The 15,565-nt window shown below is 44.6% G+C and overlaps 1 protein-coding gene across 1 annotated transcript; it reads right to left on the bottom strand.

Moving 5' to 3' along the window:
• Window positions 1-1,776: 1,776 nt before the first annotated feature.
• On the bottom strand, window positions 1,777-5,580 carry LOC140489055 (ferritin, middle subunit-like). Its single transcript, XM_072588296.1, has 4 exons — window positions 5,479-5,580; window positions 3,251-3,397; window positions 2,399-2,524; window positions 1,777-1,932 (listed from the first exon to the last, which is right to left on the bottom strand). Exons 1-4 carry the CDS (start codon window positions 5,578-5,580, stop codon window positions 1,777-1,779), a joined length of 531 nt encoding a protein of 176 aa, XP_072444397.1.
• Between the last annotated feature and the right edge of the window lie 9,985 nt (window positions 5,581-15,565).

Here is a 15,565-nt window from a genome sequence, read left to right as displayed (position 1 = left end):
TCTGTGGATCGGCTATGGGAAATGCAGGGTTAAGGGGATGGAGTGGGCCTGAACAGGAAGCTGTTCAGATGGTTGGTGCAGACTCAATGGGTTGAACGTCCTCAACCTGCACTGGAGTCAGTCTGTGGGTATGACATGATTGTTTACAATAAATGGTATTATGTTGTGGAACATCTCCTTGAAGGCTACAGTGTATGCTCACTATAAAATTCACTCAAACAATCACCAGGAGAGCCACCTCCCTAACCCCCGATCCCTGAAACCCCAAAGATGAAGGAGCAGCTGTACAGGAGAGTCAGCATCTCCAGGTTTTTCTTTCAGGATGATAGCACTCCCCAACTTGGAGAGAAATCACTGCTCCTTCAACATCACTGGGTCAAATCAAACTGCATCAGGAGAATCCTTCAGCACATGGGAAGCTGGGAGGAAGCAAGGATCAGCTTGGACTGCAAACTACTGACTTTAGCAGCAAGAGTAAACCAGATGGAAGCATCTAACCTCAAGCATTGCTGTGTTATTCCCAGATCACAGTCATCCTGCGCATTTCAGCTGTAGGTGACAATGAGAGTGTGCATTATAATCCAATGCAGCTCAGGAGAATTCCTTGAGCTGACTCCCTGCACTGCATCTGCTGGGACTGTTTGTGGTGAATTTTCCCAACTCTGAGCGAGCAGACTTGAAGTTTATTGAAAGGGCAGTAGTGGTGTTCAGAGTAAGTCCTCAGATAGGGAGGAACAGTGGGACAACATTACTACTTCAGGGAAACATCTCCCCCAGTCTGGATTGACTCCTGGCAGAACTAGAATAGGTATTTAATCATGTTTCCTATCAGGAGTTGCATGTTTGACTCAGACTATGGAGAAATGGACTGGTCATTGCACCCAACGGCTAATGGCTGTAACAAGGCAAGAGGTGAAGATCACAGGCCCCTGGGCTGGTCCTGGTCTGAATCCCAACTGGCTCCGGAGGCAAAAAGGAGAGGGAAATAAAACAGCAACATTTAGAATATCCTGATCATGTCAGAGCTCCAGTGGGATCTGGATCAGACAAGTTGAGATCATATCATCCCTAGCTAAGCCATTTCCTCCATCCAGCCTGATGGACCATATCCAAGGCCTACAGGAAGAGGTGGGCAGATCTGGTCACCCAGATCATGTAGCTGTTTATGGAGTACTGCCAAAGTGAATAAAGACATTGATGTGGAGGTGGTGAACATTTGATGGGCAAATCTGGAAGAGAACATAGAATTAAAGATGTGGGATGTCTATGGAAATGGATGCCTGGACTTGATCTGGAGGTGTTTTAGAAACTCCCTTGCACACAGTTTCCATGGGTACAATTGTACCCATCAAGTCCAGGAAGGTATAATTCCTGGACAAAAGAAAGGTTTGACACCAGACTGCAATCCCCAACCTCATTCAAGTTTTTGTCAGGGCAACTTGTTTTAGACATGTTACAGAACTCCCATCTAGTTATCCTGTCCAATGGGGCGTGGGAAGAGAGAAGAGACATTTAGTGTCGTGTTTAGTCCAGTGAGGAACCAAATTGCAAAATGTTTGTCAAGCTCTCCAGAGATGCAAACAAATTCAAGTGAAGGATCAGTGGCCTGAACGATGGACAATAAGCAAGATCAATACAAGATTTTATTCATTTCCATTTCAGGTGGTACAGCCATTACATTCTTGCCAACATGCTCCTTCTCCCTGGTGGAAGCCAGACTGTCCAAGTGAAGTCAGTAATGCATTCAGACAAAAGCAGACAGTACCCCATGCCCCACTAACTGCTGTCCTCCAGCGAGAGCCTGTCAAACAGGTACTCTCCCAGCCCATTCTCAGGGGCTCCCAGACGCTTCAGGTTGGTGATGTAGTCCCCAAGTCGCTTGATGATCTCAACCTCCTCATCCAAATAGTGAGTCTCCAGGAAGTCACACAGCTGGAACACAGGAATATTACAACTCATTACATGAGCACAATCCAAGACAGTTTGGAGAATTCCCACTGCAAAATAGACTGGATAGTACTAGCTCTGGACAACCCTAAAAACCAAACTAGATCATTTATATTGCAAAGATATTAGTCTTTCAGCTGGCTCATGCAGTTTCTTAACAGGAACCCAGTTGTATTGTGGTGTACAGTAATCATTCCACTGCAATGATCCTGAATGGGGATTCAGTGGCCAATATCACTTCAGCACTCCCACCAGATTAGAATCAAAAGTTCCTCCTTGACCTTATTGCTGAGCAGTTGTAACATGGTAACCATCAATATGGATCTGGATTGATCAATGTTAGATCTGGACCAAGTGTTGGATTATTAATTTCAAACCCACAGAGACCAACCAGTGAGGTGTTGCCCTGAGGGTCTGGCAGTGAGGAGAATGAGGAGGTGGTGAAGCTTACATGAGGGTCAGTCTGGGCAGTGGCGAGTTGGTGTAGATCCAGCAAACTCTGGTTCACATTCTTCTCCAGATCCAGGGCAACCTGCATTGCCTGCAGACCGTTACCCCACTCACCCCTCTCTGGCTTCTGAAACATGGAAACAAAGGACAGTTAAGAATCAAAGTAATAGAATCCCTAGTGTGTAGCAGCAAGGGATTTAGGCCATTTGCCCACATTAACCCTCTAAACAGCATCCCACACTGACCCACCCCATCCCTGTAATCCTGTATTTGCCATGGCTAATGCACATCCTGGGGCAGTATGCTAGATTCCCCAAGTCAACTAATCCGCACATCTTTGGACTGTGGAAGAAATAGCACCTAGAGGAAACTCATGCAGACACAGAATGTGCAGACTACAGAGTTTGGAGGCTGGAATGGGACCTGGGTCCCTGGTGTTGTGAAGCATCAATGCTCACCACTGAACAACCATGCCATCCCTGAAGTCCAGATAAGGTTTGTAGAGTAAGGCGTTCAAGGGATCAGGAAACTTCAAGAGGGTGGTAGCAATATGGAATGCACCACCTGAGGGTGGGAGAGGCAGCTAGTTCACTGACCCTGCAGCAACATCCAGACAAATACTTCAAATACCAGAGCATAGGGGGCTAAGTGCAGGTAGATGGGATTAGTGTAGTTTGGTTCACCATGTCTGCGGTGACCAGAGGGCTTGTTTCTATGCTGCATGAGTTGGAAATGGAAGAGATCAAATGAGAAAGTCAAGCTTCAGGATCTGAAAATCCTGTCACTGACTTGAAGCCACATCACAAGTGCTGTTATCTCTTCTCCTCACCCCCCCCCACCCCAACATTCCCACCTTCACATCCTGGAGGAGGACTCTGCCTCCACGCTGATTCTGGAATTTCAGCAGCTTCTCTGCATGTTCCTGCTTCTCCTGGGACTGAGCTTTGAAGAACTGGGAGAAATGGTGCAGGGCAACATCATCCCGGTCAAAGTACGACATCTGAAAGAGAACCATTTCCATCCCATTAGCACATCACTGGGCCCAATTCTAGTTAGAATTAGAAGGCTAGTTTAGCTCTTGAAATTAGAGATTGAGTATTCAAGAAACTGTTAAACCTCTGGGTTTACAACAATTTTAATATAATGGTGGTGCCCAATGAGCCAGCAGCTCCTTTAACTGGATGATTTGGAACAATGCCAGCTTCCTCCTGAGGAACATGCAAATTCCATGTGTTTTATTTTGATTAAACAGCTGGTGAATTGCTGAGGACTGGCACAGCATCAGAGGAGAGAATTGCTGAATTCATTTTTCTGTTCAGTAACCACCATCTGAATGAGAAGATAGAGATTGAATATGCTTTGAGCAAGTGAAGGAAACAAGAGTGCAGGATGGAGGAGTGCAGAACTAGAGGGCTTGGGTTGAGGGATGGATATAAATGGACTTGAGGCAACTTTTTCCAGAGGGTGGTGTGTGTTGGGAATGAACTACCAGCGGAAGTGCTGGAGGCTGGTGCAATGACAACATTTAAATGGCATTTGGAGGAGAACAGAATAGGAAGGGTTTAGAGGGATATGGGCCAAATGGGATGAGATTAATTTAAGATATCTTAGAGAGAAAAAAATGGATTATGGGGTCTGTTCCATGCTATACATTTTTTAGCAAAAAGTCTGTAGAAATGCCAATTGGTTCCATGCAGAACATGGAAAGTTGTAACCTTCAACAAGGTGAGGGTTCAGTTGGATGAAGAAAAAAACCACTGGAGTACTAAGTGCAGTCTACTCCATTTAACATTGTTATGTTGTGATTGAGTCAGGTGGGTTCCAAATAGTTGTTCTAAATTCCACCACAGTATGTAAATAAATTCTGTTTGGTATAAAGCAGAGTGGTTTGACCAGCTACATCACCCCTGGATTATCCACTGTAAATCTGTCTCCATAATAAGAAAAACCAAGGGTGTCTGGGCAACCTTAATCATTTTGACAGATCCAGCCTGGTCCCTAACAGTCAGTTCAGGGATCATTAAGGGGCACAACTTAGTTCAGTGGAAGAGAGAGTGACCCATTCTTCTGGGACACAAGTTATTAAAAAAATGGTGCACCAATAAAAGTTCCCACCTCCACCACACACCTTTACAGACCTCATTCTCATCACAAGAGCATCTCAACAGATAAGCCAATGGGATGAATATTCTCCACATGTCCAGATGTAAGCACCTACAAGATTAAGGAGACACCACCCAGGCCAAAGCAGCCTATTCTGTTAGTACTGCATTCACCACCTCCCTTCAGTATCTACCAGGTACCCTACAACACAAACCTTAAAACTTCAGAAGGGCATAGGCAAAGCACTACCAGGAAAGAGAGAGGGGGTCTGTTTATCACCCCATACCATCCTGATTTGAAAGCTTCCATTTCTTCAGCCATGTGGCCTGAGATTTTGACCCATCCAGTAAGTTAACTCTTCCTCCAGGTTAAGGGATGGACAACAAATAGCTACCTGACCACTGACTATCCAGAGATTAATGGTGAAAGCAGAAAGCCAAATAGGCCCCAGTTGAGGGCTGCTTAACTGGATGCCAGTTACAGCCTGCCCTTAAGTTTTTCTGCTCAGGTAAGCCAAGTATCATTGGTAAACATAGCCATAACACCCTTTCACAGTATCAAATCTAGTATGGTGCTTACTTAGGATTAGCATAAGCTAACAAGTTTACCAGAATACATTAAAGCAGCAGAAAGGCAACTAGTCAAATGGATACTTCCATTCCACCATATAGTTGGCTTAAATGGTTTTCTAAGCTAGTCTTACAAAATATCCTGTTGACAACCCTAGGGAAATTAGTACCAGATTAGTGAAATTATGCCAACCACAAACACTTCACCCTACATACATCACTGAAGGCAAACATTATTGCACATCAGTATCATACCCCATTGTTATTGTAACATAACATTTCATTTGAATTGATGTTTAGGCAAGAACTAAAAAAGTCCATCTACAGGAGGCAAGTTAATTAGAAATAAGGAAAACAGCTTGCTTCATATAATAGTTTTACTTTTAAATTTCACACAGACACCACTCACCAAAGACTGATAGAGATAGGAGGCAGTGAGCTCCAGGTTAATCTGCTTGTTGACAGCAGCTTCACAATCCGGGTGATAGTTTTGACAAACCTGGGAAGCCATTTTGTATTGAATATTATACTACTTGCCGACCCAAGACAAATCACAGGCCAACCAACAATACCTAAACCACCACAGCCTTTAGACTTTTACTTGCACAACAGGAGCAGACCCTCACTTTATTAAGCAGAAAATGACATCATCAGTGATGGCCAATCACTCTTGTTAATCAATCGATCAGCTGCCATGTCCAATCAGTACAGAATGGGAATTGGATCCAGGAGCCAATCAGAATTGACAACAAGTTGATGATAGAATTACTGATTGACCTTTGACCTCTTAGATAAATGCAAATTCTGTAAGTATATCTGCCTGGAAATGAGATTAAAACATCCTCTGAAACTTCACTGTTGTATCTGAGTTTGTGTTTTAAGACATGGCTGAACAGAGATTTGCAGAATTCTGTTAGTTTGTTAGTCTGAGGGATTTGTCTTCCTACCTTTTGAATGACAGTGTTGGGAGTCCATTGAAAAATGGCGAGATTTTGTTGACATTAAACATTTACCTATTGATTGACAGTGATAGAAATGAAGTGCTTTTGGGTCATCTAGTGCAGGTAACTGATGTACTTTGTGGATCCTTTCTGAATCTGCTGTGATCTCTTTGACCTTAGGTCTCAGGAAGTCCAGTTTAAAACCAAAACGGTAAATGTGCTGAGTGCGTCAGCCACGTAGTAGGCCTCAGGCCTCCATGTTTAAATTGTTGTTAGAAACATACTGCATGATCAACTTTTCTGTCTCCATGTTTAGTATTTAATAGTTTCAAGAAGAACTAGCCCTCAACTCAAGGATGTTTCCAAGTGGGGAGATTCTGATTCTTTTTACATTGCATTCTGCAGGTGGTACAGCTCAGAAACTGGCCTCCCAGCTCAATGTGGTCCATACGCACATCTTTATGGATGTGACGGTCTCTCAGCATAAAGTTGAATGTGTTGAATTGAGCAGCCTCCAGTGGAATGGTAGACTGTGAGAGTTTGGGGATTGAAGGTGCCTACTCAATGTTAGGGTATGAGCACAGCCTTGACGGATGGATTGGTGGAAGCAAGTTACTTTGACCCAGTATCTGATTCAAATCCCAGGTTACAGTCTAGCCATTACTTGTCAGATTGAGTTACAACTTTGAATATTGTACATGGAACCATGGTCCGTTGTCAACCCTGATAAATAATTATGGCGATGAAAGCAGGTCAGAGGCTGGGAATTCTGTTGGGAATTTCTCAACTCCTGACTTTCCAAACACTGTCCACCATCTACAAGTAAAAGTGGTGGAATACTTTGCAATTTTCGGGCTGAATCCAGCCCCAACACTGACGAAGCCCCAGGGAAATCTCTCGCCATCCTGAGTTGGAACAATATCACTGTTTCTGAATCCAAGTCCCGGAAGCCCTCCTCCCTCAGCATCATCATCATCATCATCATCATCATCATCATCATCATCATTCTGGTCTCTCCCACACCAGGTGGGCTGTAATAACCAGCTCATCACCACCACCTGAAGGGTAACTGTGGCTGGGCACGAAACGTAGCCTTCTGATTGGCACACTGAAGATTGACCAATAAAAACCACCCTGGGATGGGGGAGTGCAAACCTACAGGGACATAGGCTTAAAGTGGGAGGGGAAAGATTAAAAATAGGGATGTGAGGGGCAACCTTTTCAGAGAGAGTGTGCTGTGTACATGGAATGAGCTGCCAGAGGAAGTGGTGGAGGCGGGTACAATTATAACATTTAAAAGACATTTGGACCGATACATGAATGGGAAGGTTTTAGAGAGACATGGGCCAAATGCAGGCAAGGGCAACTGGTACAGTTTTGGAAATCTGGTCGGCGTGGACAGGTTGGACTGAAGGGTCTGCTTCTGTGATGTATGACTATGATTCTACTTCTGTGCTATGGCATGTTTCTTTAGGATGGTGTGGTGGCTCAGTGGTTAGCACTGCTGCCTCACAGCGCCAGGGACCTGGGTTTGATTCCAGCCTCAAATGAGTGTGTGTGTGTGTGTGTATATATATATATATATATAGAGTGTGCATGCTCTCCCTGTGTCTGTGTGGGTTTCCTATGAGTGCTCCAGTTTCCTCCCACAGTCAAAAGATGTGCAGGATCAGTGAATTGGCCATGGGAAATGCAGGGTTAAGAGGATTGGATGGGTCTGAACAGAATGCTGTTCAGATAATTGGTGGAGACTTAATGGGCTGAATGGCCTCAGCCTGCACTGCAGAGAGGTATGTCGGCATAACTTGATTATTTACAATAAAAGGTTTTACGTTGTGGAATAAATATGTTAAGGACCTAAACCCTCCCTGAAGGCTGCAGTGTATGCTCACTATAAAATTCACTCAAACAATCACCAGGAGAGCCCCCTCCCTAACCCCTGATCCCTGAAACCCCAAAGATGAAGGAGCAGCTGTACAGGAGAGTCAGCATCTCCAGGTTTTCCTTTCAGAATGACAGCACTCCCCAACTTGGAGAGAAATCACTGCTCCTTCAACATCACTGGGTCAAATCAAACTGCATCAGGAGAATCCTTCAGCACATGGGAAGCTGGGAGGAAGGTAGGATCAGCGTGGACTGCAAACTGCTGACTTTAGCAGCAAGAGTAAACCAGATGGAAGCATCTAACCTCAAGCATTGCTGTGTTATTCCCAGATCACAGTCATCCTGCGCATTTCAGCTGTAGGTGACGATGAGAGCATGTGTATTAATTCAATGCAGCTCAGGAGAATTTCTTCAGCTAACTCCCAGGAATGTGTTTCTGCAGGGAATTATCCCAGGCCTCTGTGCTGGTCCAGTTTTGAACCCTGACTGGCTCCAGAGGCGAGGTTCAGGTAAAGAAAACAGCAGCAGTTAGAATAGCCAGATCATGTTAGAGTTCCATTGGGAGTTATACTGGACACATTGGGATCATATCATACCTAGGTTAGCTGGTTTCTCCATCCAGCCTGATGGACCTCAGCCAAGGCCTGCAGGAAGAGGTGAACAGATCTTGTCACCCAGATCATGCAGTTTGGGTCCAAATTGTGGAGCACTTCTAAAGACAAAGTGTTCACCCCAACATTGATAGGCAAATTGGAAGTGAACATGGAATCAAAGATGGGAGTGGGGGGGGGGGGCAGGGGTGTCTAGGGAAATTGATATCTCAAGTTGGTCTTTTGAAGAGGAGGACAAACTTCCTTGCACACTGTTTGTGTGCCTACAACTGTAGGCAATAGGCCAGAAGAGTATAATTCTTGGACAAAAAGAATAATTAAATGGAGTATTAAACCAGAGTGTAAAACACCCAACCTCACATGTGGGGCACGATAGCTTGAATTTTAGTTACAACTACCCCATCTAGTTATTCCTGTCCAGTGGGGTGTGGAGTGTTGGCTGAGGGGTGGGAGAGGGGAAGAGTGAAGAGGATACATTTTAGTGAGGTGTTTTAGTCCAGTATATGAGCCAAATTGCATAGTGAGTTACTGGCATCAAGCTCTCCAGAAAATCACTAAAATGTGAGTGAAGGATCAGTGATCTGAATGATGGACAACCAACAAGTACAGGGTTTTATCCATTTCCATTCAGGTGGTACAGCCATTACATTCTTGCCAACATATTCCTTCTCCCTAGGGAGGAGCTAGATTGTCCAAGTGAAGTCAGTAATGCATTCAGACAAAAGCAGACAGTACCCCATGCCCCACTAACTGCTGTCCTCCGGTGAGAGCCTGTCAAACAGGTACTCTCCCAGCCCATTCTCAGGGGCTCCCAGACGCTTCAGGTTGGTGATGTAGTCCCCAAGTCGCTTGATGATCTCAACCTCCTCATCCAAATAGTGGGTCTCCAGGAAGTCACACAGCTGGAACACAGGAATTTTACATGAGCACAATCCAAGACAGTTTGGAGAATTCCCACTGCAAAACAGACTGGGCAGTACTAGCTCTAGACAACCCAGAAAAATCCAGCAAACTAGAGATTTTGTACCAGTGAATATATTAGCCTCTCAGCTGGCACATCTTGCCATTTAAGTGGAACGGAGTTGTATTGTGGTGGATGGTGATCATTCCACTGCAATGGTCCCAAATGAGGATTCAGTGGCCAATATCACTTCAGCACTCCCACCAGATTACAATCCAAGTTCCTCCTTGACCTTCTTGCTGAAGAGTTGTAAGGTGGATCATTCCAGATCCACACTGGTGGTTACAATGTGATATCTGGACAAAGTTAAAAATCACAACATCAGGTTTTGTCCAACAGGTTTATTCAGAAGCACTGGCTTTCAGAGTGCTGCTTCTTCAGGTGGTCAAAGAGTATTAGTTTGGAAGCTAGAGCTTCCTAATAAGCCTGTTGGACTATAACCTGTTGGTAAAATAGTTTTAATTTTGTACACACCAGTTTGATACTGGCATCACCAAATCACATCTCCAAGTGTTGCCTTATTGAATTTCAAACCCACAGAGACCAACCAGTGAGGTGTTGCCCTGAGGGTCTGGCAGTGAGGAGAATGAGGAGGTGGTGAAGCTTACATGAGGGTCAGTCTGGGCAGTGGAGAGTTGGTGTAGATCCAGCAAACTCTGGTTCACATTCTTCTCCAGATCCAGGGCAACCTGCATTGCCTGCAGACCGTTACCCCACTCATCCCTCTCTGGCTTCTGAAACATGGAAACAAAGGACAGTTAAGGAACAGAATCAGAATCCTGACAATAGGGTGAAGCAGGTCATTTAACCCATTTGTCCACATCAACCCTCCAGATGGTCCCACACTGACCCAACCCATCCCTGTAATCCTGTTTAGAGAAACATGTAGCCTGTGTATCCCTGGAAACTGGGCAACCTAGCATGACCAAACTGACCAGCACATCTTTTGTGCCATGTTCAAACTGAGCAGATCCTAGAGGCTGGAATTGGACCTGGGTCCCTGGCACTGAGACAGTGCAGTGCCAGTACCATCCTCAAGTCCAGAGGATGATTTGAGGAGAAAGGAAGGATTTTAGTGGGATCTCAGGAAATTGAGAAATATGGAATGCTGCACCTGAGTGTGGGGGAGGCAGCTAGTGCAGTGACATTGCAGCAACATCTGGAGAAATACTTCAAATACTAGGGCACAGTGGGCTAATGGTTAAGTGCAGGTAGGTGGGATTAGTGTAGTTTGGTCAGCACAGATATGGTAGACCAAAGGGCCTGTTTCTATGATGTGACTTGGAGATGGAAAGGTCATATGGGAAAGTCCAGCAACAGCTCTTCACTTCCCCCTTCAGGATGAGCAAACCCTGTTACCAACAAATTGAAGCCACAGAGATCAGCCAACCCCCTCCCCAACATTCCCACCTGTTGGATTATGAGATAGCATAAATATCCCCCTGTAAGTTAGGGTACATTATTCTGTGAATAATCTTTGCCAGTACAGAGAGAGATCAGACAGGCAAAGCTCCTCTTTCAGGAGGTGAAAATCCTGCTACTGACTTGAAGCCACATTGAGAGCCATTTTCTCTCCAACCATACAAACCCCATCCCCCCTCCCTCAAATTCCCACCTTCACATCCTGGAGGAGGACTCTGCCTCCACGCTGATTCTGGAATTTCAGCAGCTTCTCTGCATGTTCCTGCTTCTCCTGGGACTGAGCTTTGAAGAACTGGGAGAAATGGTGCAGGGCAACATCATCCCGGTCAAAGTACGACATCTGAAAGAGAACCATTTATATCCCATTAACACATCACTGGCCCCAATTCCAGTTATCAGAACGGAAGACTAATTTAGCCCTCAGACTGCCTGTCTATTCAAGCAGTTATTAATCCTCTGCATTCTCAGCCATTTTAATATCCCAGTGTTGTCCAGTGAGCCAGCAGCTCTTCACCCCAGCTTCCTCCTGAGGACATGCAACATCCATGTTTTAATTTGGATTAAACAGCTGGTGTGTTGCTGAGTAGGTCTGGTACAGCATCAGAGGAGAGAAACACGAAATTCATGTTTCTGCTCATTAACACCATTAGAATTGGAAGATATTAGACATTGACTGAAACTCTTCAATAAAAGGAAACGAGAGTGCAGGATGTATTTGTGGTGGGGTGGGGGTCCAAAGCTAGACAGCACAGGGTTAACATGAGGGATGGACATAAGTGGATCCAAGCAGCAGCTTTTTCTAGAAGGTGGTGTATGGAATGAGCTGCCAAAGGAAGTAGGAGGCTGGTACAGTTACCACATTTCAAATGCATATGGATGGGTATATGAATGGGTGGTATGTGCCAAATGGGACTAGATTAATGTGGGATATCTGGCTGGCATGGAAGAGTGGCTTAGAGGGTCTGTTTCTGTGCAGACCAGGTCTAGGATGGTAGATCAAGTATTCTGCATGATACCGACTGAAGTTGTAACCTTTAACAAGGTGAGGGTTCAGTTGGGTGACAAGGAAAGCCACTGGAGTACTAAGTGCAGTCTACTCCAGTCACCATTAACCAGAGGGGAATACCCAGTCACCAGGACATTGGGATACAAAACTGATATCAGAACACAGGGACTGTAGGCCATTCAGCCCCTCAAGCCTGTCCTGCCATTCAATGAGAAAGTAACCATGAGGCTGCTGCAAGGCACTACATTATTCCTTTGGGGCTAAAGTGGATGTTGGACACTGCTGGCACTAATTTAAATCAAGAGAGGGTTTTGTGCAACTTGTAGATCATTGGGATTGTCTGGACCATAGATTGGATCAGTACAAATGTGTTCATATCAGAGTATGGAAGGGAATGAGTGGAATGGAATGAGAGAGAAGGGGACCTGGGGTTTGCTGAGGAAAGCCTGCGCAAGGAGCCTTTGAATTGTGAGCAAGCAACTGAGTGATTAGAAAAGTGTAACTTGATCAAGGAAGAGTCCGAGACAGGGAAAACTTCATGCGACTCAGATTAACCATTACATCAAGCTGGTGACACCATCCGCAGGTAAACTGAACAGCACTATGCTTGGTTGGACTGGAGCAGTTTAAACCATTAGATTTACACCCATATTTGACTCAGACATTGAACCATCATGCTCACAAGTGAATGTTATGTTAATGCTACTCCTTTAAGCAGGATGTTTCATCCTTGGTTTGTGCCCCCCCTCAAGAAGGGTCATAAAGGCAGAGGTGCTGCTATGTCTGGAAATAGCTTCCCAAAAAAAAAGACAGGAGTGGCCAGTTATTCTCCAATCTTGGTTTGTTTTAACAGGCAGAAACTGCTAGTAGCAGAGAAGCTGTTACTCTGAAACTAAGTTCCATGCTTCAACAGATGTTGCTTACTTGAATGCTCTGAAAATACCTGCCAGCAAGAAGCAGAGATTGTATTTATCATTTGCTAAAGGGGGTGTTTTTGGGCTGTTGTGGGGATTGAAACAGCTCCTTTGTTATGTTGCAATTGAGTCCATTGGGTTCCAAATAGTTGGATTGTCTTAAATTCCTGTTTCCTTTTGTTGGTGCTACCATAGTATGTAGATAGTTGTTTGTATAAAGTAGAATGGTTTGACCAGCTGCATCACCTCCTGGAGTATACACTATACAACTGCCTTTCTGATGAGGAAAGGTTAGGGTCTGGGCAACCTTAGTGGTTTTGACAGATCCAGACTGGGCCCCAACAGTTGGTTGAGGATTATGAAGGGCACAACTCAGGTCAGAATGGAAGGGAGTGATCCATCCTTATTAAAAGCTAACTGGTTCACCAATGAAAGCTGTTCCCACCTCCATCAGAGCTCTAGGGATTTCATGGTCATCTCATGAGAGAGGACCTGTAAAACAGAGGAGCCCCAGAGTGTGATGAATATTCACCACGTTTGTCCGAGTATACCTACAACATTCAAGCGTGAGACACCATTCAGGATAAAGTAGCCCACTCCATTGGTACTGCATTCTCCACCTCCCTTCAGTGTCCATTGTCTACCAGGTACCCTGCAGCACTCACTAAACACCTTCCAAATAGGTCATCCTAACACTTCAGAAGGGCATGGGCAAATCATTACTGGAACAAAGTGGACCATTTTAATTCTCATACCATCCTGATTTGATGGTCTCCATTTCTTCAGTCATTGGGTCAAATTTCAGACTACTCCAGCCACCTTGTGGGTACACCAGCACTACAGCAAATTGACTCTTCCTCCAGGTGAAGGGATGGACAACCAGTGGCTACCTGACCACCCACACAAATGGATAATACAGAAAGCTAAATAGGCCTCAACTGAAGCCTATTTAAGTGGAGGCCAGTCACAGGCTGACATTAAATACCTCTGCTCAGGTAAGCCAAGTATCATTGATAAAACACTGCCATAATACCTTTTACAGTATCAAATCTAATATGATGCTTTGTTGGCATTAGCAGAATGTGCAAGCATACCAGAGTGCATTAAAATAGCAAAACAGCAACTAGTCAATGGATACCTCCATTTTCATCATGTGATGGACCTAAATTAGCTCTCTTACACTGTGGAAACAGGCCCTTCAGCCCAACAAGTCCACACCAACCCTCCGAAGAGCAACCCACCCAGACCCACCTTACCTCTTCACCTAAGACAGTTAATTTAGCACAGCCAATTCACCTAACCTGCAGGTCTTTGGACTGTGGGAGAAACCAGAGCAAACCCACACAGAAGTGGGGAGAATGCCAGGCTATAGTGGGTGAAGGACTAAGTGCAGGTAGGTGGGATTAGTGTAGTTTGGTCAGCATAGATATGGTAGACCAAAGGGCCTGTTTCTATGCAGTGAGTGGGAGATGGAAGAGATCATGTGAAGAGAACACAGACAATTGTCAGAGGTGGGAATTGAACCCAGGTCTCTGGTACTGTGAGGCAGCAGTACTAACCACAGACTAACCACAAACTTAGAATTACTACCAACTGGACCTAAATCACCACAGCCCTCAGACTTGTATTTATATTCCAGGAGAAGAACTCATTTTATTAAGCAGGAAATGACATCATCAGTGATGGCCAATCATTCTTGTTAATCAATCGATCAGCTGCCATGTCCATTCAGCGCAGAATGGGAATTGGATCCAGAAGCCAATTAGAATTGACAATTGGTGGATGATGGAATTGGTGATTGACCTTTGACATCTTACACAAGTGCAAATTCTGTAAATATATCTAGCTGAAAATGAGATTAAAACATACTCTGAAACTTTACTATTGTATTTGAGCTTGTGTATGAAGACATGCTGAAAACAGATTTGCAGAATTTTATTAATTTGTTACTCTGAGGGACTTGTCTTCCTAGCTTTTGAATGACAGTGTTGTGAGTCTATTGAAAAATGGCTAGATTTTGTTGACCTTAAACATTTGCCTATTGATTGACAGTGACAGAAATGAAGTGCTTTTGGGTCATCTAGTGCAGGCAACTGATGTACTTTGTGGATCCTTTCTGAATCTGCTGTGATCTTTTTGACTTTCGGTCTCAGGAAACCCAGTTTAAAAACAAAACGGTAAATGTGCTGAGTGTGTCAGCTATGTAGTAGGCCTCAGGCTTCCATTCCTAAATTGCTGTTAGAAACATACTGCATGATCAACTTTTCTGTCTCCATGTTTAGTTATTAATTGTTTCAAGAAGGACCAGTCCCTCAACTCAAGGATGTTTCCAAATGGGAAGATTCTGGTTCTGTTTACATTGCAATCTGTAAAATGTGCAGCTCAGAAACTGGCCTCCCAGCTCAACATGGTCCATACCCACAGTGATATGGACATGAGGGTCTCACAACCTAAAGTTGAATGTGTTGAACTGAGCAGCCTCCAGTGGAGTGGTGGGCTGTGAGAGTTTGGGGATTGAAGGTCCCTACTCAATGTTAGGGTATGATCACAGCCTTGACGGATGGATTGGTGGAAGCAAGTTACTTTGACCCAGTATCTGATTCAAATCCCAGGTTACAGTCTAGCCATTACTTGTCAGATTGAGTTACAACTTTGAATATTGTTCATGGAACCATGGTCCGAGGTCAACCCTGATAAATATTCATGGCGATGAGAGCAGGTCAGAGGCTGGGAATTCTGTTGGGAATTTCTCAACTC

Source organism: Chiloscyllium punctatum, chromosome 18 (genome assembly GCF_047496795.1).
Source record: "Chiloscyllium punctatum isolate Juve2018m chromosome 18, sChiPun1.3, whole genome shotgun sequence".
Classification (NCBI taxonomy): Eukaryota; Metazoa; Chordata; class Chondrichthyes; order Orectolobiformes; family Hemiscylliidae; genus Chiloscyllium; species Chiloscyllium punctatum.
Note: the sequence above shows the minus strand (reverse complement) of the source record. Positions and strands in the feature narration are given on the sequence as shown.